Raw genomic sequence first — 22,561 nt, forward strand, 5'->3', positions numbered from 1 at the left:
TAAAATTGAGAGTGGCACCAAAATATCATGTAGTGAAATCTTCTGCAATCTTAACGGAGGCTCAGATGTCTGCTGAACATTTTGTGTTCAGTTTTTATTGAACAAAAGCCGCAACAGCTGGTAATGGCATGATGCACGTTAGGAGGAGCCTCTTGTCTTTTTGCCTCTCCCAGTTATTTTGAACAATGGCGGCTAAAACGTTGAGAGTCTTGGCTTTATTTAATTATCTGGTGAATTCACAATGAATTCACCAGATAATTCAAAGGTGTTGTGAGTTTGGTGAGTTTCAGGAGCTAGCTGGATGCTGATAAGGGTCACTATCAGCACTATTTTTGTCTCACTCCTGCTACTTGGTGACATAAACAAAATGGTGAAAATAACAACATGCTTTAAGCTGCTTGAAGGCTACAAAAGTGTCTGTGTTCAACAAAACCATGTAAATAGCTTTGTTTAGAAATAAATAATATATGCAATATAAACATATTTCTTGTGCTGTGTTATTGAACAAAAACATATATTTTAAGAAAATTAATGATTACTTTTGATTTTCTTGTCGTGTTCATCTTTTGTTGTATTAATGTGTAATGTGATAAATGGAAACAAACAGCCAGACATATTTAAATCTTTAAAGGCTAATGTAAAAATTACCCCAAAAAACATTTACGAATTTGTTTGACGGATAAAAATCCAATAAAAATAAATTCCACCAGTAGTTTCTAGTAGATATAATTTATACTAAGGCTGTTATAAACGAATATTTTAGTATCCAAGTAATCTATCAATTATTCTTACAATTGATCGAGAAATCAGATAAAATTTTTTATAAAATAAAATAATAGTGAATCTAATATAACAGGAGAGTTGTTTTAAGATATCAACATCAGTCCGTTTTTTCATATTGGAGCATCCCTATCAGTTAGTTTTCTAGTTTAGAAAATTAACCTGTAACAATAATAGCTCACTTTCTAAGTTAACCTGAATAAAGGTTATACAAAAATCTGAAATTATATCCAACTTAATAATTAGGAGACAGGCTTACAAATGTTTTATTTTATGCATTCATCTTAAGTCAATAAAATAGATGGACTCTCACTTTGCCCAGCGATTTATAGCTTTTATGTCCATGTAAAAGACTGGATTCGACCCCTTCCTTCGTCACACAGAAACAAATCTACCAGCTATGTACCATCACAATGCACTCTGCCACCTATTTGCTGAGACCAGGATAATATGAAATTTATTTCCCGGTTTGTCAATAAAGCTACACTTGTGTTAACCATCAACTACAGCGCAGCCAACCTCAGTGTTCGATCTATCAACTCACCTGTATAAACACGCCTGAGGCACTCTTCACGCCGTTCACTCTGTGTGCCACCACACGGCAGCTCCAGGGGGAGGAAGGCTGCCGTAGTCCAGGCAGCGTGCCAGTCGTTTTAAGGATGCTTATTGGTTGCCCAAAAAGAAGAAAAACCCAGACATGATCATTTTAATGATCGAGGTACTCCAATCATTTGAGGAATGGTTACAGCCCTGACATATACTTTTGGTTAAAGAATGTTCTAAAAATAGTACCTTCCAGACCAAACTTGAAAGATGGACATTATGCTGCTAGCACTTAGCACTTACCAGCAACTCATAAGAGGAAGTGAGAGAGCTGCCCAACGCAAATAATGACCTGACTGGAACATGGTGCACTAAATAGTAAAACATAGTTTAATGAGGCTTCGAGGCAATACATTTTAATAATAAAGGTACTCCAATCATTCGAGGAATGGTTACAGCCCTACTTTATACTTTTAGTTAAATAATTTTCTAAAAATAGTTCTTTGACTTGAAATGGCTTAATTGCTTAAATAACTCCAATTATGCAGTGGTACTTCTGCTTGAGTAACACTTTATCAGTATCATTTTACCTCTGCTGGCAGTTACTTGAGGAGTCCAGGAAGTTGCTGAATATCTGTAAATAAACAACAAAAGAGCATTAGCTAACATAAACTTAACAAGTATGTAGAGACAGCAATCCTGCGATAAAGTTGAGTCACCTCCGAGACTTCTTTTGCTTCATGCATCTTGTATTATCAAACTTATAACTAACATAAACGCGTAAATATAAGGAACATGTAACGTCAAACCCATAGTGATGTCGGCCATTACACCCAAACAAACAGTTAGTCAAGACACACCAGTGCCAAATAATTCTGAACAAGTTCATAGGAACACTAACCACGGTCCTACAACATTCCCTTAATGACTATTTTACATCAAACAGACCTCTAGTCACGATTTGTCCCTACTTTTAGTCAAACGATTTAAACAATTCACCGTAAACAAAACAAAAAAAGAGCAACTGTAGTCATTGATTCAAATTTTCTGCTTCAAGTACGTACATGGTACATTGTATAATACACTCTGGAAACTCCTGTGAGTCATCAAACAAGTCAACATTTATATTAGGGACACAAAACAAATAGTAAATAATAGTTTTACTTACATTTGACGTGGAGGCTCCAGAATCAGTGGCAGTGTGGCGGTTAACGTCCTGTGTCTGTACCGCTTTGAGCGCATTTGTAAACCAGAAACCCACGTTCTGGATGCGGAATACGATCCAAAATACTTGAGTAGATTTTTATGATATTTTGTTGCACTTTTTACTATCCACAAATAGGTGCTGTAACAGGATTTACCAACTATAATAAAGTTGATTTGATGTCTTAAAAAATTTTAACTGATTTGAAATGGATTGTATTTACGAACCTCAAAAATCCTTTTTCTTTCAGTGGTCATCAGTAGACTTAAGATGGCTTTCTGAAGAACTGGGGTTACAGCGATGCATTCTGTTACAGAACAGAGCAGAGCAGTTTCTGAAAATACAGAAATAAAAAAAACAGCTCTTAAATACTGAAAATAAACACGTGAGTAAAGAAACCTATTCCTCAGGATAAATCCCCTTTGTTATAAATGCTGTTTTAACCTGAAGAAGGTCTGGCTAACTGCTGAAGGCTAACGGCTCAAGGTTAACGGCTCAAGGTTAACGGCTAAGTTAGCTATAATGGTAAATTACGCCCATACTAACAACAAAGAGACCTTTTTAAAAACTACAAACATACACCGGCAGCCAAACAGTACCGTCAGAAGCGATAATTAACAACAACACATTCATATCACATGATTACTAACATTCCTCACATCTTCAGTGATCATTACGCAGATCGGGTCTAGAACGAGGAGAAATAGGAAACTGCATAAAACACCTTCAAAATAAAAGCATGAATATGAAAACATTAACTGCTTGAAATTATTAACGTTACTTAACACATGGTGTTTGCGCAAAAGCACAAGTGCACCATTCATGTTTATTGACGCTAATTGACGGTAAGCCCAGGAATGAAAATTATAAAAACTATTCGCTTTTGTGATAATAATACAATTACACTGTGTTTTTTCATGCAAATTAAGGTATACTTTGTGTTTAAACTACTAAAATAGTTTAAAACGTTGTAAGTGTTTTTAAGAAGGGTTTCATGTATTTGCAAATTCCAGCTATTTGTAGGTGGCTGTGGCCTCTAAGCCCCAGTTTCTAACTGTCACCTTGGAGCAAGAAAGGTTTGAATTTCTGTCTGGGGTCTTTCTCCATGAAGTTTGCATGTTCTCCCCTTGCATGCATGGGTTCGTTGTGGGTCACTCGGGTTTCCTACCACAACCAAACCTAAAAGGCTTCCTGCTGCAACCGCAGTAAAAAGTGGTTGAGGAACTCAGAGGGCTGAGAACAAATACCTGCTACTCTTATTAGATGTGTGGTAGTGAATACTTTCCAAAATAACTTTCTAAAATATATGCATAGTTACTTGCAGCCTTCTTCTACCACATACAATGCAAAAACACAAAATCTTAAAAAGTATTTTTGGTCTAGTTTCTAATGCAAATAGTTTAATAAAATTGAAATAAGACAAAACTAACCAACAAGAAACTTTCAGTAAGATGTCAGAGATTTTGATTCAATAATTCCTTAATATTGATGAAAAGTACCAATTCCATTGGAAGATAATTTCAACTATAACATGGGGAAAATTTCTTGTTAGAATTTTTTAATAGTGTTTTTGCATTCTAGTCATGATCCAGTTTTGTTGGTCTGTCATATAATCTTAATAGAATAGGTTGGGGATTGAAGATTAATGTAATGAGACAAAATGTGACAGACACTATGAAGAGCAAGGGTCTTCAACTTTGGTCCACATGCTTTACATGTTCCCCATTCATGTAAGTACCCTACTGCCCAATGTGCGATTGGCAGAGAAACAATTTACCGCTAAAGGAAAATAGTTTCTCATTTTTCATAAAAGTTACATGCTGCAGTAACATATACCGATGATCCCTGACATTTATTCAACTTTTCTTGCCCGTATTTGCTTGACAGGAATCTGTATCGAATAGCAAGCTCTGGAAAAGGTTGGACGTTTTATATTTGTCATACACACTCACAGCTGGGTGATGGGTGAGGAGTGGGAGTCTCGAAAACAAAAAAAGTGTGTAAACTTTGTCACTGATGAGCAACAGCAAGTGAGGAGGTTCACTTCCTGAGCTGGGGCCTAAATTAGTCAACAAAAGGCTGAGACACGACCACGAAGTGAAACAGAAAAACACATAATCTACCAGCAGATAAACCTGCTGCAAGCCTCAAATCATTTAGGGAAAATCAGTCTCAGTGTTGAAATTTTTATCAAAATATAATTCAACTAAAATCTGCCAGCTTATTTTAGCTGAATGCAATTTCTTTTTTCTTTGCTGCTTCAACAAGACATAAGCAACCTATAACATATATCCTTAATAACCACCTGACAGGGACTGGCTTATGCAGAACTAGCATGTAGACTTGACTCACAAACAGGATGAGAATATTGAGGAAGTCTGAGAAAAGTAGAAATGTTCCGTTTTATTTTTACTTCTGTGTTATGAAGAGGCTTGAAAGACAGAGGTAAGATTAGACAGATGGCTAAATATTAAATTTTTCTCATGTAGATTGTTTTAACTCTCTGATTGTAATAAGGATAATAAAACATTAAAAAATCAGTACAGAAAAACAGTGGATATAAATATTTGTGGTCCAGTATTTGAGAATTATTATTATTAAAATATTTGATAGATAATTCAGCTTGATAAGCAGAGATACCCAGGTATGATGCTACAGTCTAGAAAGACTCTCCTCTGTCAATATTAATGCATATCGAGATATATTAAGTGTGTACATGAAAAGAAATAATTCATAGAAGTGGTGTATTTGGGGAATTTAATTATTTGCATGTGGTGTATTGCATATATAGTTTCTTTGGTATTGTAAGGGAAACAGTTTTCAGAGACTCTCCTCCTCCCCCAAATATGGCTGTTAATTCACTCATTTTTGCAAGGAGTTGCCATTTTATTTCTGCTGACTTTAATGTGTAACCAAACCACAACTAAAGAGAAGATTTCACAATGGTAAGACGGCTGCGCTGTTCTGTCACACCAACATGTTCTCCTTCCTATGCAATGGATTTTTTAATTAAAGATATCGGAGTAAAAAGGCTAGATACAAATGCATGTCATGCATTTTAGATTTTTATTTGTGTTTTCCATTTAATTTTAAAGTAATTAGCTTCTTTTTTGTTTAGTTTATAACACAATAAAACACCAGAAAAGACTTTCAAGATGGTATGATTGTTCTTCTTTTTTTGTTTTTTTGGGCGGCGGCAGGGGGGCGGGGAGGGTGTCAGACATAGTGCTTCTTATATAGTGAAGCATCAATGTTTACTTCTGCTTATTTTGTACAAACTCTTCTTTCTTTTTTTTACAAACTTCACTGACAGTGAGGATGTTGGCTGAAACTTCCTGCATGGATCCCCACCTCCCCCTCCAAACACACACACTTCCCCAAAACACATTGCCTCAGAAAGCTGCGTACAAATAGCAGTGTGTTGATTGCTATCTGTATATTTTATGAGTAAAACAGACCAAAGCACCAGATATTTGATGCAAAAGTAATAAGAAGCTATTAGTGAATAGTAGTTATATACTAAAACACAAAATCTTAGGATTTTTGCTTTAGTTTCTAGTGCAAATATCTTAGTACACTTGAAATAAGTCAAAGCTAATTTACAAGTAACTTTGCAGCAAAACAAAGGAGCTTGTAAATAATTTCTTAGTCTTGATTTTAAAAATGCTAGTTCCACCGGTAGATTATTTCTGTTACAAGTGAAATAATCTGCTCATGAAGCTAGTATTATTCACTTTAAACAAGTTCCTATATCTTGCTTTTAAGTGTACTACGATATTTGTGCTAGATAGACCAAAAATACTTGGTAAGATTTTGTGTTTTGATGTAAATTAAACAGCATCAGTAATTCATCAAAAGCACAGTAGAAAGATTGCGCTTACTTCAGGAAGAGAACTGCGGCTGATCTATCTGGGCAGGCAACAACAAACACTCACAGAGGGTTGCTTTTAAGGATGTGGTTTAATTTCTTCATTTCCAGATTAAGCAAAATGACCAAACCCACACGGCAGAACAGATGGCAGAACAATACCTTATTAGGTCCTGACCAGATTACTTCAGGATTTCCAGTTAAAACAACCCAAACACAGATGACCGAAAATAGATTCTGTGATCTCCCCCCATTGGTTAACTGGGAACAGATAAAAGCTGCTAGACCTCACACTAAACTTTTAAAGGACAGAGAAGAAAAAGGCAAATGAAAATATTTCTCATGCGAGTTGAAAGTGACCCTGTTGTAACTCCTCCTACATCAAGGAAAAAGTAATGCACTCCCTCTCAGTTTAAAGTGGTTGACCAGAGTGGAAATCACACTTTTAGCTTGATCTCAGTGCCAGAAACACAATGGATTGGATAATTACTGTGGCACTTTTCAGTTCAGGTAAGGAAAGTTTGTGTCTTCTGATTTCATGCAGATGTTTTAAGCAATCTGTCAGTGTGACAACTAATTATTTGATGGAAGCTGCAGACAATAAAATAAGTTTCTGTTTTATCTATTATTTCTTAGACGCCTAAAAAAAACCAAACAAAAAAATGACCTAGAAGTACAAGACATAAAAACATTTAAAATAGCTTTTGTATATCATCCAAAGATAAAAAGTAACAAAAGTAAAGTTTATTATGTTGTAATGGTAGGAATTTATGTGGTAACCAGTTCAAACGCCCACTCTGCAAATGTGTGAATAACTAAATGTGGTGTGAAGCGTTTTCAAGTGCTCTAAACCTAACAAAGCATTAGACAAGTACAGGCTATTTTTAGTCTTTTGGTGCAATAGAGCAGACAGCCACTTTAATTCCTTAAGATGCTGAAATCTTGACCACTTTTCAGTCTGTGAGAGAAACGTTTTCTACTTGCATTTGGGTTTGATTTCTTTATCTAGGGATATTTAGGGATTTATCATCAGTATGCATGTTAAAAATGATCATTACATTGAATTGTGTGAAATGTAACTGTGTAACGTAACTGTATTAAATTCCCTACACAATTTTCTTCATGATGACAAATATTTTCTTTTACTTAGTCCATACGTTCCGATAGTTCTCAAGATGTTGGATTTTATTTCTTTGGATTTATTTAAAACTTTTCTTTGGAATAAACAACATGAATCTATTAACAAGAGTCAACATTCTTAAGTAATTTTTTAATGGGTTGTATTATATCTTTGTTCTGAGTAAACATTTTGATGGTTACACAAGTTCCTCTTGCAAATGAGACTTATCTGTGTGGAGTTTGAAACTGGTTAAATAAAGAAAATATTAAAAGTGAAATTATGAGAAAATGTTAAGATTGCCTGAGTGAGCTGGTGGTAAAAGCAAACAGAGAAAAGCTGAACTTTTAATGGTGTCTCTTGGATGAAAGCTTTTAAATGCAGGTTTTCTGTAAAAGTAATTAAAAACATTTTACTGTCACAATCTTCGTGGCGGTGGCTGAGTAGCACCCCAATACAGAAAAATGGAAGGCAGAAGGGAACTGAAAATACGAGACAAAAATAAAAATGAGACAATGAAACTAAAAAAATGTCTAACCAGAAAGAGGAAGACAAAGAGTTACACAGGGCAGGCCAAGCTGACAAAGCAGATAAACCAGCAGTGACTAAAGAACCAAAAGGGGAACATATTCTGACATAAACTTATGGGTGGAACAAGAACCAACCGAGAAGCAGATGAGACAGCTGTCAGGGAATAAATAGCCAAACCCAGACTGGTAACGAATAACCAGTACACAATTAAAACACAACTAGGTGTAAAAGACTAAAAACCAACAGGAAACTGGGACATTTAGGAATGGTACAAGAACAGAAAGTAAGAAAAACACAGAACAGAAATGGCCGGACCATACGCTTTCCAACACTTTGTCTGAAGTGTTGAAATGAGTTCCAACAGCTCAAGTCAAGTTTATTTGCATAGCACATTTCAGCACCAAGGTAGTTAGAAGTGCTTTGCATCATATAGTCATTGATTATGAAACAAGTAATTAGGGGTTCCTGAATTTTTGTTAATTTGGTGAGATTGTGATTGATCGATACTTACATGTGAAGCCGATCTCAACCAACGATCTTATCTACTTAAAAGTCAACCACTGTCCTCTTCTAGACAGACCCACCGGGTCATGTGTGCTTTTTTCCAGTTAACATCCGTCAGCCCCCTGTTGCCAACTCAGGGACTTTATGGCTATATTTAGCAACAGTTCAGACAAAAAAAGAAATCGGCAAAAATCAGAATCGGCTGGTCAGACTTTTTAAAGAGTAAAAAATCAGCGATTGGCCAGAAAATCGGTGGCCTCCTACAAGTAATAGACATTGCATTTTGTCAAATGTCATAATCAAAATCGTCAAGGAACATCAGATATGTTGATCAATGTTTCACTTACAGCAAATGAAAGGCAACTGTCAACAGGTGGGTTTTTAGATTTAAAGGCACTCAGTGTTTCAGGTGTTTTGCTGTTTTCTAGAAGTCTGTTCTAGATTTATGGAGAATAGAAGCTGAATGCTGCTTCTCCATGTTTGGTTCCGGTTCTAGATGCACAGCAGACCAGAACCAGAAGACCTGAGAGGTCTGGGAGGTTGCTATGACAACAGCAGATCTTTAATGTATTGTGTTGCTAAGCCATTCAGTGATTTATAAACTAACATCAGTATTTTAAAATCTATTTTCTGAGCTACAGGGAGCCAGTGGAGGTACTTTAAAACTAGGGCGATGAGCTCTAGCTTCCTGGTTTTAGTCAGAACATGAGCAGCAGCGTTTTGGATCAGCTGCAGCTGGGGGATTAATTTTTGTAGGCAGACCTGTGAAGACACCGTTGCAATAATCGATGCAACTGAAGATAAACATGTGGTTGAGTTTCTCTAGATCTTGCTGAGACATTAGTCCTTTAAGTCTGGACATGTTCACAGGTGATAGAAGGCCGGGTTTGCAACATTCTTTATGAGACTCGGAACGTTCAGGTCTGACTCCATCACTACACTCAGATTTTGGGCCTGATCTCTAATTTCTATTTGTGATAACTGAAGCTGTGTGCTGACTCTGTATTGTTTCTCTTTGGGTCCAAAGATAGTAATTTCAGTTTTGTTTTTGTTCAGCTAGAGAAAGTTATGGCACATCCAGGCATTTATTTGTTCTAACCATCAGTTCGGTGCTAGGTGACATGGTTTGTAATGAATTAGAAGAGCCAAATCCCATCGAGTGAGAGCCAGCTCGTCTCTTCTTTACCATTTGCTGCTCAGCTCTTACTCTCAGTGATTTCACTCTGCTCACTGCAGAGCTTTGTTTTTACTGGCAGGACGTTGGTCTAATTAGGTTCTAAAAGGATGTAAATCTCACCCCAGGTAACATTACTCATTTTAAAAATATGAAGTTGAATTGATTGTGGAGAAAGAAAATCTAATAAACACAATCCTGTTATACAGGAAACATCCTTCAATACGTTGAAGGATGTTCAACATATTAAGCATCCTTCAAACTTTGCTTACAAAGTTGTCTTTGTACTATTTCCGTTTTTACAGTAAAAAAAATAACAAGCCAAGTGGATGATACAGCTTAAATATTAAAATCTAACTGCGCTACTCAACTTACACTGTTTATCGTTTCTGTTTCTTGTGACATTTGAAAAGTTTGGTCTTTAGTGCTTCCTACTGGTTAAACAAAGACATTGCAGAACGTGTTAGTTCTCTCTGGCAGTCTTCACCAAAATATTAGCATACTCAGTCATTAAACTAGAATAATTTAACAAATAGTAAAAGAAAAATCATATTAGCTTTGAATTAAAGGGATTCTGTGGATTTTTTCTTCTTTTTTTTCTCAGTGCTAAAAGCTGCAGTCGGCTTTAATGTTGATTCTGGGTCTTGGAAAACCCTGAGTCAGTCTGATGAAAGTTTTGGCTACCAGGTGGTGCAAAGACAATCGGAGTGAGTCAACTTGATTACATTTTTAAAAACTCCTGTAAAATGTTGTAACCAATGTTTGTGTTTCTCTCAGTCTGCTTGTCAGCGCCCCACTACTACAGTATGGAGGGAATAAAAGGGGACGGATATATCAGTGCGACACAGGAGGCAGTTGCAGCAATCTTGTTCCTCTAGGTAGGAATAATTTTACTCCTGAAATTTTGAACGCACAAATTTCCCAATAAAGACATTTAAACTTACAAATTGTATAACTTGATTTCAAGGCCAGATGTTGTATGCACCAGGAGCTGAACAATGTCAGACATGCAGTCCTGTCAACAAGTATTTCCTCCATCAAACTTATATGTTTCAGCTGAAGTGTTAATATCAGACAAAAGTAATGTAACATCCTGTGAACATCCAGGTTTAGGGGAAATTATTGGCTTCTCTATTTACTCGGTTGGATGCCAACATTTATTTGATGCCCCAAAAAGGAAAATAATCCATAAGAGTGAAATAATCTTTCTTATTAAAAGGTCAACCTACACTTCTCATTTTTATATCTCGTTACCATTTGATTAAAAATATAGCAAACATTTCCCTTTAACAACTTCCTTTTTCTTTTTATGGTTTAAGGTTTATGGAGCAACATTCAGCTAAGTCAGCCTTTGAGCAAACTGGTGTTATAAGACCTTCAGTTGGGAGACATTTAGATTAAAACAAAGTGAAATGTTGCAAATAATTACTGTATTTTAAGGGAACAATTCTTGATGAGTGATAATTTTGTCAAGTCGTCACCACTAGTGATTGTTTTTACAGAACAAAGAGCTGCTGTCAACATGTCTCTTGGTTTGGCGATGGCAAATGATCCATTAACACAAAACACAATGGTGAGAGGATGAGCTGCAGAAAATGATGAATAAGTAATGGATGAAAATGTAAAGGTATACTATTCACAAATTTCCCAGGCCTGTGGTCCAACCATTCCCAGAGACTGCAAAACTATCACCATGTACAACGGTTTGTGCTATGAGATCGGTCAACTTGATACGTTTGAAAAGTCTTACCCGTCTACAACTGAAGGTAAGTACAGTGAGCTTGTTCCATCATAATTATGTCACTGCCTCTGTAAACTGGAGGTTAACTTTCTCATCAACACACTTGAATAACGGTGAGGAAACTTGTCTGGATCTCTGATTTCTTTTCACAGAGTGTCGAACCCAAGCTGACATTGCGTTTCTGCTGGATGGCTCAGGCAGTGTAGCTCCTGATGATTTTATCAGAATGAAAATTTTTGTGAAAAATCTGATCAAAACATTCGTGGGAAGAGATACACAGGTGAGACTTATAACTTCATCCAAAACCTTGTTGTTGTTGCTTTTCTAAGTGTACATCTCCTTTAAGGTCATTGCTGATTTTAATTTACTGTAGTTGATTTTTATTGAAAGTAGTTTTAACTTCTTATCCATTTTTTCATTTTTGCAGTTTGCCATCTCCCAGTTTTCCTATTTTCCAACAACGCATTACTACTTTAATACTTTAAGCACTTCCAACTGGGAATCTGAAATTGACAACATCAATCAGTTAGGTGGAGGAACAAATACAGCTAGAGCCATCCAAAATGTTGTGTAAGTATTTCTGTTCTGATGTGTTAGTGTATAGTTCACAAAATAATTTCAATATTATTATAGAGAAAGCTTAAATAAGCCAAATTAAATTTGATCATGAAAGGTTTAGAAAGTCACTTTTTCTGTTTAAAAAGACATGTTGAAATGTAGTTTTTACCCACTAGGAAAATAATTATGAATGTAACTTGAAAAAGGTTCTAGACGGGTTGATTATTTTTTCCTCAGTTTGTTTAGATACAAAAAAGCTACACTACTACCCTTTTCTTTAATATATTGTAAGAAAACTAAAAATATTTACTTTTGTCTACTTGATAGTTGCACATATAAAAGAATTAAAGCAAATCAGATGAAACTACTTAATACAATATGAGAAAAGTAGACTTAACCCTCCTGTTATCCTAAAATAACATTTAGTGGATCTTTGGGGAGCTTTAACACAGTGGCGGGTCATTTTGACCCGAGGACAACAGAACGGTTAAAAGAAGATTAAATCTCTGCACTTGCTGCATGATGGTGGGTTAAAATAAAGAAAATGTTTTTAGACAAAGATATTTTCTGCCCAGATGCCCTAAGGAGCGCTATGTAAAGTATTTTCTGCCACATGTGGTCAGTCTTTATACATAATTAGCCTCTAGAGTTGTGTGACTTAAATGAATATGTTTTTAGCAATTGAGTGTCCTTACGACTATGTTGTTAAATAGTGTAGTTTGTGTTGTTTTTAATCGTTTTCATTTTTAATCCAGGACAATATTGAAATATTTCTGAAAACTACAACATTGATAAAATAAAGGCCATGACATGTAGGGTGGAAACAACCCAACACTCCAGTTTGTTTACAATACATTTTTTAAAAGAGAGAGAAAACAGGGGGAACAGAAATAATAATAATTTGTTTTTTTTTAACAGGGATGACGTCTTCTCACCACAAAAAGGTTCCAGGTCAAATGTGAAAAGAATTTTAATAGTGATTACAGATGGAGAGTCTCATGATCGCCAAAACTTACCAGCAGCAACACAATCAGCTGATCGAAAGAACATTCTTCGATTTGCTATTGGGGTAAGCAGCATCTATTAATTTTCTTTTACAATTACATGCAAACATATATGTCTGTTTTGAAAAGATCTACTGCAGCATAATATTTTACTCACATTGTATTTACACGTCTAGGTGGGAAACGCATTCACAAGTACAAGTGCAAAAGAAGAGCTCATAGAAATTGCATCTCAACCTGCTGACAATTTTGTGTTTCAAGTGGGAAGCTTTGACGCTCTTGACAAAATACGGGACAACTTGCAGGCCAAAATCTTTTCTATTGAAGGTATGATGTATGATTTAAAATCTGAAACATTTGTTCATTTTTCAGCAAGATAAACACATTTTGTTTCATAGCTAACAGTGGAAAGCTAGAAATATAAAGGACAAATATATTAAACTGCTAAGTAATGAATGTATTTACGTTATTGTGCTCCGTATTTGCCAAAGTCTGTAAGGCTGTGGTGTAGAAGAACTCTATAGAAATATGTAAACTAATATTTAATTTGTTTTGAATTTACAGGATCGCAAAGTGGTGGAGAGACACTGAAACAGGAAATGTCTCAAGAAGGCTTCAGAGCAGCTTATGTGTCTGGGGTAAATAAGACAAAGTAAAATTTTCAGTCTTACAGTGTTAAAAACCCATATCTGAAATAAAATGTTCTCTCTGTTCTTGCATTGCAGTATATTCAGATGACTATGGTTGGTGCTAACCAGTGGAAAGGAGGCTACAAGAAATACTTGCTTAGTAATGTTTTGAATAACGCCACATTTGAGCCATTGTTCATTGAGCCAGACAGTTACCTTGGTAAGAACAGGACAGAAATGTGACTTTTTAGGGCTTTTTATCTGCACAATTTCAGTTTGGTAGTGCAAAGATAATTCACTGCACCAAAGAACTGCTATGTTTGTCTATTTAGGTTTTTCAGTCTGTTTAACAACTTAACTGTCCAAACCATTTAAAAATGTAAAAAGACAATTTTTCCTGATGTCTCTGATTATTTGACCATTAAACTTCAGGTTATTCCATGGCTGTTGCTAAAACCAACTATGGCCCACTGACAATTCTTGGTGCTCCAAGAAACCAACACAAAGGACTTGTTATGACAGTTTTCAATGAACAACAGAGAGATCAAATAAGACCCTTTGAACGACAGGTAGGTTCAATACATCCATTCAATAAAAAGACACACAACTATTTTTTCTCTTTCTGGCATTAAATTACATCAAACTATTTTGATTGTAGGTCAGCTATGAATACCAAAGCTATTTCTATTTGCTAAATGCCAAATTGATTAAATGTTTTAGAAATTATTTGATTACTTTTTCCAAATTCAGAATCTCAGATACATTTTCTTTGAACATATCCAACTAAGCTCTACACATGTTGACATTCTTGGTGACAAAGGAAATTAATTGAATAAAAGCTAGGATAAGTGTTTCATGTGACTTGTGGCCCATTAGGTATCAACAACGATCTTGTTACTGAATGTTTTTGCTTTATTATTACCAGATTATAAGACCAACTGTTTAAAAAATGAAGGCTTGTTCCTGATGTCCATTTCTTCTTGATTTTTCCAGACTGGTGAATATTTTGGGGCTGAGGTTTGTGCCATGGATGTAGATTCTGATGACCTGACTGATCTAATCCTCATATCCTCTCCGATGTACAAAGACGTTGACAGAGAAGGACGAGTTTATGTCTGTGAATTAAGTCGTTTGGTAAATGCTGAGTATTTTACGTTTATTTTATCTAAACAAAATTTTTCTCATGTCAAGTTCTGTACTGCTAAACGTTGGCAAAACACAACTAAGATTTTCTCACTCCCTCATTTTTCCAGAGTGTCATTTGTTATTTTGATAATCCATCCCAAATAACCACACTAAGAGGTGATGCGTCTGTCAGAGGGAGGTTTGGGTCGTCTCTTGCTGTTCTGCCTGATATAAATGCAGATAAATTCAATGATTTGGCCGTTGGAGCTCCTTTGGAGAATGATGGCCAAGGCAGCATCTACATATTCCGAGGAGAAGGAGGAAGAAAAATAAATCCTACTTACTCACAGGTGAGCAAAACACAAACATAAATCACTAAATGTTTTGTTCTTCAAAATGAGTTGAACCTTCACAGTTGGTAGGGTCTTTATTGAATGGAGTTTACTTGTTCTTCACATTATTCTGTAAGTTCTCTCCAGCTACTCTGGCTTCCTCTGATAGTCCAAAGTCATTACTGCTAAGTTTAATGCAACCATTACAGGGCCTGGGGGTGGGCTGGTGACCTTTACCCCCAGCCAGTCTACGGCTCTGCACAGACAAGCTGGTAAAAGAAAAATGGATGAATGGAATTGATAAAGCAAAATGTTTCTCATTACACAGAAAATTGCTGCATCTACAGTTGAATCAGGTCTGAAGTTATTTGGCATCTCAATCAGTCAGTCTTCCTACGATCAGAGTGGTGATGGACTTCCTGACTTAGCAGTGGGTTCAAAGGGAAAAGTTGTCATACTCAGGTAAGTTTCTGCTATGGTTATTTATTAACACACATCTTCCATAATTTAACAAATTCTTCTTCATTTGCAACCTAAACATGTTTGCATGTTAGTTTTGTATTTCATTTTAATTCCTGTAAAGCACTTTGTATTGCCTAGTTGCTGAAAAAGTGCTATATAAATAAAATTACCTTTACCTTTTACAGGAAAAAACTCTGAATGTTACTGAGTAAAGTTATTTGCTTCACAGTCTCAAAACCAACAACATGACCTTTTCTGTTTCTAGATCCAGACCAGTTGTAACAGTGACTGCCACTGTGACATTCAACCCAAATCTGATCCCAACTCAAAACCCAGTCTGTTCAAAACCACTGCCAAGCAAGGCTACTGTCTGCTTTATTATGAGCAAACTGTCTAATGTGAATGAAGGTACATTTCTTTAGCTTTTCTATTTGTCCATCCTTTTATTTAAGAAATTTTAACAAACAAAACACATCTTGCAGCTAAAGCACGGATTAATTTCACTTTAACATTGGACGCAAATCGTAAGATACCAAACAACCGAGCTGAGATCAGCAAGGATGTGAGACACAAGAGTGGATCTCTTAATCTTTTCTTGGATAGGGAAGAATGCACTGTTGTGGACTTTTTTATTGAGGTAAGTCCTAATGGAACCGTTACAGTAATCTTATACAACTATATAAGATTCAACTGTTTTTTAATTAATCATCTCTCTATTTCATAATGTCTCCATCATTCTGCAGTCTTGTCCAGAAGATGCTCTCAATCCACTCAATAATGAGCTCAGATTCACGTTTGATGGTTTGCCTTCTGGCTCAAACCCAAGACCAAGCCTTTCTCCACAGGTTAAAACCACAACATTTCATCCTGTGAGTAACTCCTGTACATCCTGAATCTGAACAGAAAGATCTTTACTGAGCTTTAACCTTCCCACAACTGATTGATGAGTTCCTTTCATGGTTACCAGTATGACTGCTTCATACAAAACATTACATCACAAAGAAATTTCAAAAACATAGGATTGACCTAAATGTGAATTTTTCTGTGAATAGATCCGTTTAATATTTCGCTGTCCTCCACAGATCGGGTTTGAGATCAGCTGTGGAGCTGATGAAGTGTGTGAAGATAACTTGAAGGTGGATTTTAACTTCACCAAGTAAGAGATTTGTTTCTGGAAGTAAAGCCTTGATATGTCTGGTGAACTATACACATTATGTCTGCAAAACTTATTGTCAACACATTGTCAAGCTCAGCAGCTTCTTTGTTTTGTCTCTCCATCTTATTCTGCGCTGCCCCCTAGTGGCTAGAAACAGAACGATTAGTCAAACTACTAGCATCCTCCCCCCTTTCACTTCTTCAGTGCCTAAACCCTACTTTACTGTAAAATATAATTATATTGCAACTCCCACAACATATCAGAAGCACAGAACAATGTGAACTCCTGCTTTTCAGGGAATTAATGAACTTTTTTTCCTGTTTAATTTTTACATAGTTCAAACTGTTAAACACGGAAAATATTAAATTAAAAATTAATTCTAAAGTATCTGCCATCAAAATTGCTCTTAAAAATGTTAATCATCACTATGTAAATTATTGATCTCATTTTCATTTATCATGAGATTACTTGCATATTGCGACAGGCTAACTGACAAACGACTCTTCAATCTTCCCTTGTTGCTGTGCGAGTCTGTGAAAGCATGAACTCTCACTGTGTTTCTTTTAGACATAAATCGCTTCAAATTGTCCTATTTATCATCTGCCGTGAACGTAAAGGTTTTAAATATTAGCTCTGCTTCCTTGCCCATCACATAAAAAAGTGTATTTACTTGTACTTCACCATCTTCCTGGTCAAGCTTTGTAGCGATCTGATCCCGGGAGAAGAAGTGCTTCCAGGCAGGCTCAACTGCTCACGCCGCCATTTTGATGTTTAAATCTTCCCCTTGACTAACTTCTGACACCACGTCAAGAAGTCAAGCAACTGATTAATTCGCATCCAGGAAGATTTACTTCTGGGTTTTGTTCTTTACGGGAGAGCAAAACACGTCGACCGTTATTGTCCAGCTCAATTTCTTCTACCTTTTACATCTCTGTCTTATTCTGCTCTGCCCCCTAGTGGTTAAGAACAGAACTACTATGTATTATTATTATTATTATTATTATTATTATTATTATTATTATTATTATTATTATTATTATTATTATTATTATTATTATTATTATTATTATTATTATTATTATGTCGGCTGGCAAGCAACTTTTATATGTGTATATTACCGCCACATATTGGAATGGAGTGTGGATCGATATGCCATTTTTAAAACTAAGAATAAACAAATAGCATCCATCCATCCATCCTTTTTCTAACATTCTTGTCCCTAGTGGGGTTTGGAGGGGTGCTGGTGATAATGTTTCAGGCGAGAGGTGGGGTAACCCTGGACAAAGTAACCACATTCTCTCTATTAATTTGACTTCTTAAGGTGCCCTAACAAAAAACAATAAGATTCAAAACAGGAAGGTTTATACAAAATGACTTGTAAATTTAACTTCAATTAGTTTTCCTGTAATCTACATACTGTTCCTTTCTCTCAATTGAAACATTGGGAGAGAACAATAAGACATCTTTGACTGTCGCTTGAAAACAAAAAACACATTTTCCTGTGGGAATGTTTTCCAATTTTAAATAATCTACTGTTTAACACTGTCTGACCAAAACATAGACTGGATATCCATCCATCCATTCATCCATCCATTCATCCATTCATTCATCCATTCATTCATCCATCCATCCATCCACCTTATCCGGGGTCGGGTCGCGGGTGTAGCAGTTTCAGAAGGGAGGCCCAGACTTCCCTCTCCCCAGCCACTTCTTCCAGCTCCTCCGGAGGAATCCCAAGGTGTTCCCAGGCCATCGCCTCATCTGAGTCCCTCCCGGATGACTGAGCTTCTCTCTCTAATGGAGAGCCCAGACACCCTACGGAGAAAACCCATTTCGGCTGCTTGTATCCGCGATCTCGTTCTTTCGGTCATGACCCAAAGCTCATGACCATAGATGAGGGTGGGAACGTCGATCAACCGGTAAATCGAGAGCTTCGCTTTTTGGCTCAGCTCTCTCTTCACCACGACTGACCGGTACAGCGCCCGCTTGACGGCAGACGCTGCACCAATCCGCCTGTCGATCTCCCGCTCCCTTCTTCCCCCATTCGTGAACAAGACCCCGAGATACTTGAACTCCTCCACTTGGGGCAGGACACCCCCCTGACCCGGAGAAGGCACTCTACCCTTTTCCGGCTCTTGGGACGTAGACTGGATAGTGAATAATATCACAATCTTTATGCACCTGTCATCTATCATATTTTTTCAGATCCTCAGTGGTTAAAGTCGGCATAGATGAACTTTTGGATGTGACTGTCTCTGTGAAGAACAGAGGAGAAAACTCGTACAGCAGTCGCATTATTCTCACATACCCCGTTGGGCTCTCCTACAGGAAGGTTACACCTCTGGAAGTAAGGCACTAATATTAATTTATGTTGGTGAAGCTACTGCAACAAGCTGATGATCTGTGTTTTATTGCAGGGAAGAATTGAGTGCAACTCCGTTGACAGTGAGGATGGTGTAACAAAAGGAAAGACAGTCTGTAGCATCGACAAACCAATATTCAAAAGCAACTCTATGGTTAGTTTGTGCTGCTGCTTCATTCATTAATTAAATAGAAGAGGAAGTCTTCTGATCCCTCTTTCATTTCCTTTGTAGGCAATCTTCATCGTCTCATATGGTTTCAACACCAACAGTGATCTTAGTAGAAAGATCGAAGTGACTGCGAACGCCACTAGGTACAACTCAAAGAGTTTAAGGTGCAACTCTTTGATGCTGAATGTTTCATTAATTTTTTATTTTATCTTTCTTTCATAGTGACAATAAACTTCACTCCCCTTCCAGTGAAGTCTACAAAAACAAAGGCATTGATGTCAAGTACAGTGTTTTTGTCACAATTGAAAGGTTTGTTAATTCAAGCGAATAATTTATTACCTGAAAATCCACAATAGTTCAAATATATCTTATTAAATGAATGCATGAAATGTGTGCTCAGCTCCCTCAGCTACAACAATTTCACATTTGGTGAAAATGCTGTTCAGAAACCACTGGAGCAAAAAATAAAGGTAAAAGAAGATTTCAATCAGTCAGATCAGAAATATCTTATATATACGAGAATAGTCATAATATAATTTGGTTTCTTTTGTTTTATTCCCACTTCTATCAGGTTTTTAACACTATCAGACCACTAAATTTGACTGTGGTGATCAAAGTTCCTGTAAAACTTGGTGACAAAGACATCTGGATGGACATGAGCAGCTTTCAGGTGACAAATGCTGCAAACTAGAACTAATTAAATGTAAATAAGACTTAAACTAATGAGATGGAGCTCTGTTTTCAGATTCCAGGTTGTCAGAGCAGCAGAGATGAAAAACCTACTGTCACTGATTTTGTTGATAAAATAAAAGAAAACAAAATATTGGTATGTATGTCTTTACTTACCAATTAAGCTCCTTTATTAATACTTCTTAATAAAAGAGCTTAATACTCCTCTTCTTTAATAAAGGAGTAGCTCTCAAAAGTTTACATAAATTTTATGCTATTTCTTAATATTTTTCACATAATGTGACATGTATCGTGTGTATTTAAGATACATATCATGAATCCAATAACACCTACATGAGAGGTTTAATTGGATTCACATCAGAGAACTAATACTTTCTTAAAGTGTTTTTTGATTTAGGTTTTGCATTCAGTCTTTTGAAATTCCCACAGTTAACCAGCATCATGCAACTTTAATTTTGGTACAGGACTGCACTGTAGCAAAGTGCAGAGTGTTCAGGTGCTCCGAGTTCATGGAAAGGAACAAGGACAAAACGTACACCATCTCTGCAAACATCAGCTCAGGATGGATAGAACAGGTAATTGATGTGAAGGTGATGTAGATGGGCTGACTAGGCTGTAAAATGTAAAAAAAAAAAAAAAAAAGAATAAAAAAAACTCATCGTCCCTGATTTGTTTCTCTCTCTCAGATCGGACTTTCATCTGCTAAGTTCCTCCTGACCAGTACAGCCAGTCTAGAGTATGATGAGGACCAGTATATCTTCTTCTCTACAACCTCTAATAATGATCCTCCTGTTCACAAGGTGACAGCACGTTGCTATCAACATCTTAGTACCAATCAGACCTTTAAGGGTTTTATTTGAAACTTCTAAACCTCTCATTTTCAGATTGAAGCAGAGGTGGAAGTGTTTCCTAAACCAGATTTCACTAAAGAGATTATAGGCGGATCTCTGGGAGGGTTGGCCTTTCTGGCTCTACTTACTGCCGGTCTGTATAAGGTGAGTCAACTAACATTTTCTTAAAATCTCAGTGATTTCCAGTTGAAAATAATTGACAAAACATGACCAGTAATTTCTAACAAGCAGATTCCTTATTTTTTCTTTCCAAAATTCCCATTTTCAATGTTTTATGCTTTTCTTTCTGTCTCTACTGCGTGTAAAAACAGCCTGAGTGCTTCACCCAGACATTTTCTGGGAATAACTGAGAGCCTCTTAGTGTCTGGAAAATGCTGAGTAATACTGCAGTGTTACCTAGCAACCCTAGCACACCCCAGTACAATTGGTTCTGCTGTTTTTACTCGCAGTACAATGGCTGCTGGAATAGACAAGAGTTTTGTTGTCGACTTACCATCCAGAAACCACTTCCTGCATTTTTGTTGATTGTGCAGGAGGCCCCACTTTTGCTTTTCAAAGATATATGTTTGCAACCATTGTAGTGAGCAAGTGTAAATGTCAATTTGGTGGGATGTGGCCAGTTGCTGCTTATTTAGGTTTGAAGTGAGAGGAGACCTTAAAACAGCAAATTTTGAAAGGAGCTCAAAAAAGGCGGAACTGAGCAGATTGAAATCTTTGATTTTGTGCAAAGGATATAATGAACTTCGCCCACCATGTTCAAGGAAGCGTGATAAGTCACCTTTAAATGTTTATCTTAAGCCTTCCCTCACTTATCTTGTTCTCTCTTTCCTGTGTTGCTCTCAGGCTGGATTTTTCAAGAGCAAATACAACCAGATGATTAGTGAGAATGAAGGAGGAGAAGCAGAACCAGGAGCTGAAGGAGCAGCTCCCACAAATGAATGAAACTTCCAGTACATTTGCAATGATCATTGTTTCTATGAAATGTATCTGATGGTCGTTTAATTTAGTGAATGTACCAAACACACTGTGTGTTTTTCAAACCATTCCCTGTGTTATTTTGTACATATGAGTTTGAACAATGAACCAGTAAATCTATGCAGAATTACTGGTAATAATGTAGCTTCTCGTAATGTTAGGAAGTGATGGTATACTTTCTTTTGTAAAAAAAAGAAAAGAAAAAGTGTAATATTCCTGACGCTTTGTTTGTTTGCTTTGGAATTTCAGGTAAAATTTGTTTTACCTTGACTAGTCGATTTTATGGTGGTGTTCAGTGATTTTTAAACATTTTAAAACACAACATACTTAAAGTTATCTGAAGGCTAAAAAGGTGCTTGACAAAAGGATTTATACTGCTTTGATTAGAAAGAAAGAACAATTTATATTAATAAAAAAACTTTCTTTTATTGTGTTGTTCATGAAATAATTCAGATATTTTATTTAAGGAAGAATAGAGATCAGATTTTATTGTCATGTGATGTTTTATGATTTACAATGTGTAATGTGGGAAACTGTACTATTAAACTAAAGTGGCAAGAATCACTTTAAAAAATAAATGTTTACTTATAAATAAACTTTTCATGGCTAAAGTTTTATTTGTATCAGCACTAATAAATTAAGAATGACCTGTCATGCATTAATCCTTCTTTTCCAGTTAAAAGTATAAAATCAAAACTAAAAACAAAACCAACTTTTTTGTGCTTTACATCATATTGTAATTTTATTCAGTTAGCAAACCTGGAGTGTTGCCTTGATTCTAACATA

The 22,561-nt window shown here is 36.2% G+C and overlaps 1 protein-coding gene across 1 annotated transcript; it reads left to right on the forward strand.

Annotated features, from left to right (window-relative positions):
* The first annotated feature begins 6,691 nt into the window (after positions 1–6,691).
* LOC122823570 (integrin alpha-M-like) lies at positions 6,692–22,495 on the forward strand. Its single transcript, XM_044103336.1, has 30 exons — positions 6,692–6,905; positions 10,326–10,428; positions 10,499–10,599; positions 11,224–11,294; positions 11,373–11,487; positions 11,615–11,742; positions 11,890–12,032; positions 12,939–13,089; positions 13,201–13,351; positions 13,589–13,662; positions 13,750–13,873; positions 14,086–14,222; positions 14,647–14,787; positions 14,907–15,128; positions 15,439–15,572; positions 15,838–15,980; positions 16,055–16,209; positions 16,316–16,441; positions 16,655–16,728; positions 18,934–19,075; positions 19,146–19,244; positions 19,323–19,402; positions 19,482–19,568; positions 19,660–19,729; positions 19,831–19,929; positions 20,005–20,085; positions 20,414–20,524; positions 20,636–20,749; positions 20,834–20,944; positions 21,644–22,495. Exons 1-30 carry the CDS (start codon positions 6,869–6,871, stop codon positions 21,740–21,742), a joined length of 3,423 nt encoding a protein of 1,140 aa, XP_043959271.1. The 5' UTR covers positions 6,692–6,868; the 3' UTR covers positions 21,743–22,495.
* Positions 22,496–22,561: the final 66 nt, after the last annotated feature.

Source organism: Gambusia affinis, linkage group LG20, assembly GCF_019740435.1.
Source record: "Gambusia affinis linkage group LG20, SWU_Gaff_1.0, whole genome shotgun sequence".
NCBI classification, from domain to species: domain Eukaryota; kingdom Metazoa; phylum Chordata; class Actinopteri; order Cyprinodontiformes; family Poeciliidae; genus Gambusia; species Gambusia affinis.

Excerpts from the sequence above, each read along its gene's own strand:
- LOC122823570 (XM_044103336.1), top strand. The coding sequence starts at position 6,869 with ATGGATTGGATAATTACTGTGGCACTTTTCAGTTCAG. Across the intron at positions 11,295-11,372 it reads CATTAACACAAAACACAATG|GCCTGTGGTCCAACCATTCC; the intron begins GTGAGAGGATGA and ends CAAATTTCCCAG. Across the intron at positions 19,730-19,830 it reads CACTGGAGCAAAAAATAAAG|GTTTTTAACACTATCAGACC; the intron begins GTAAAAGAAGAT and ends CACTTCTATCAG.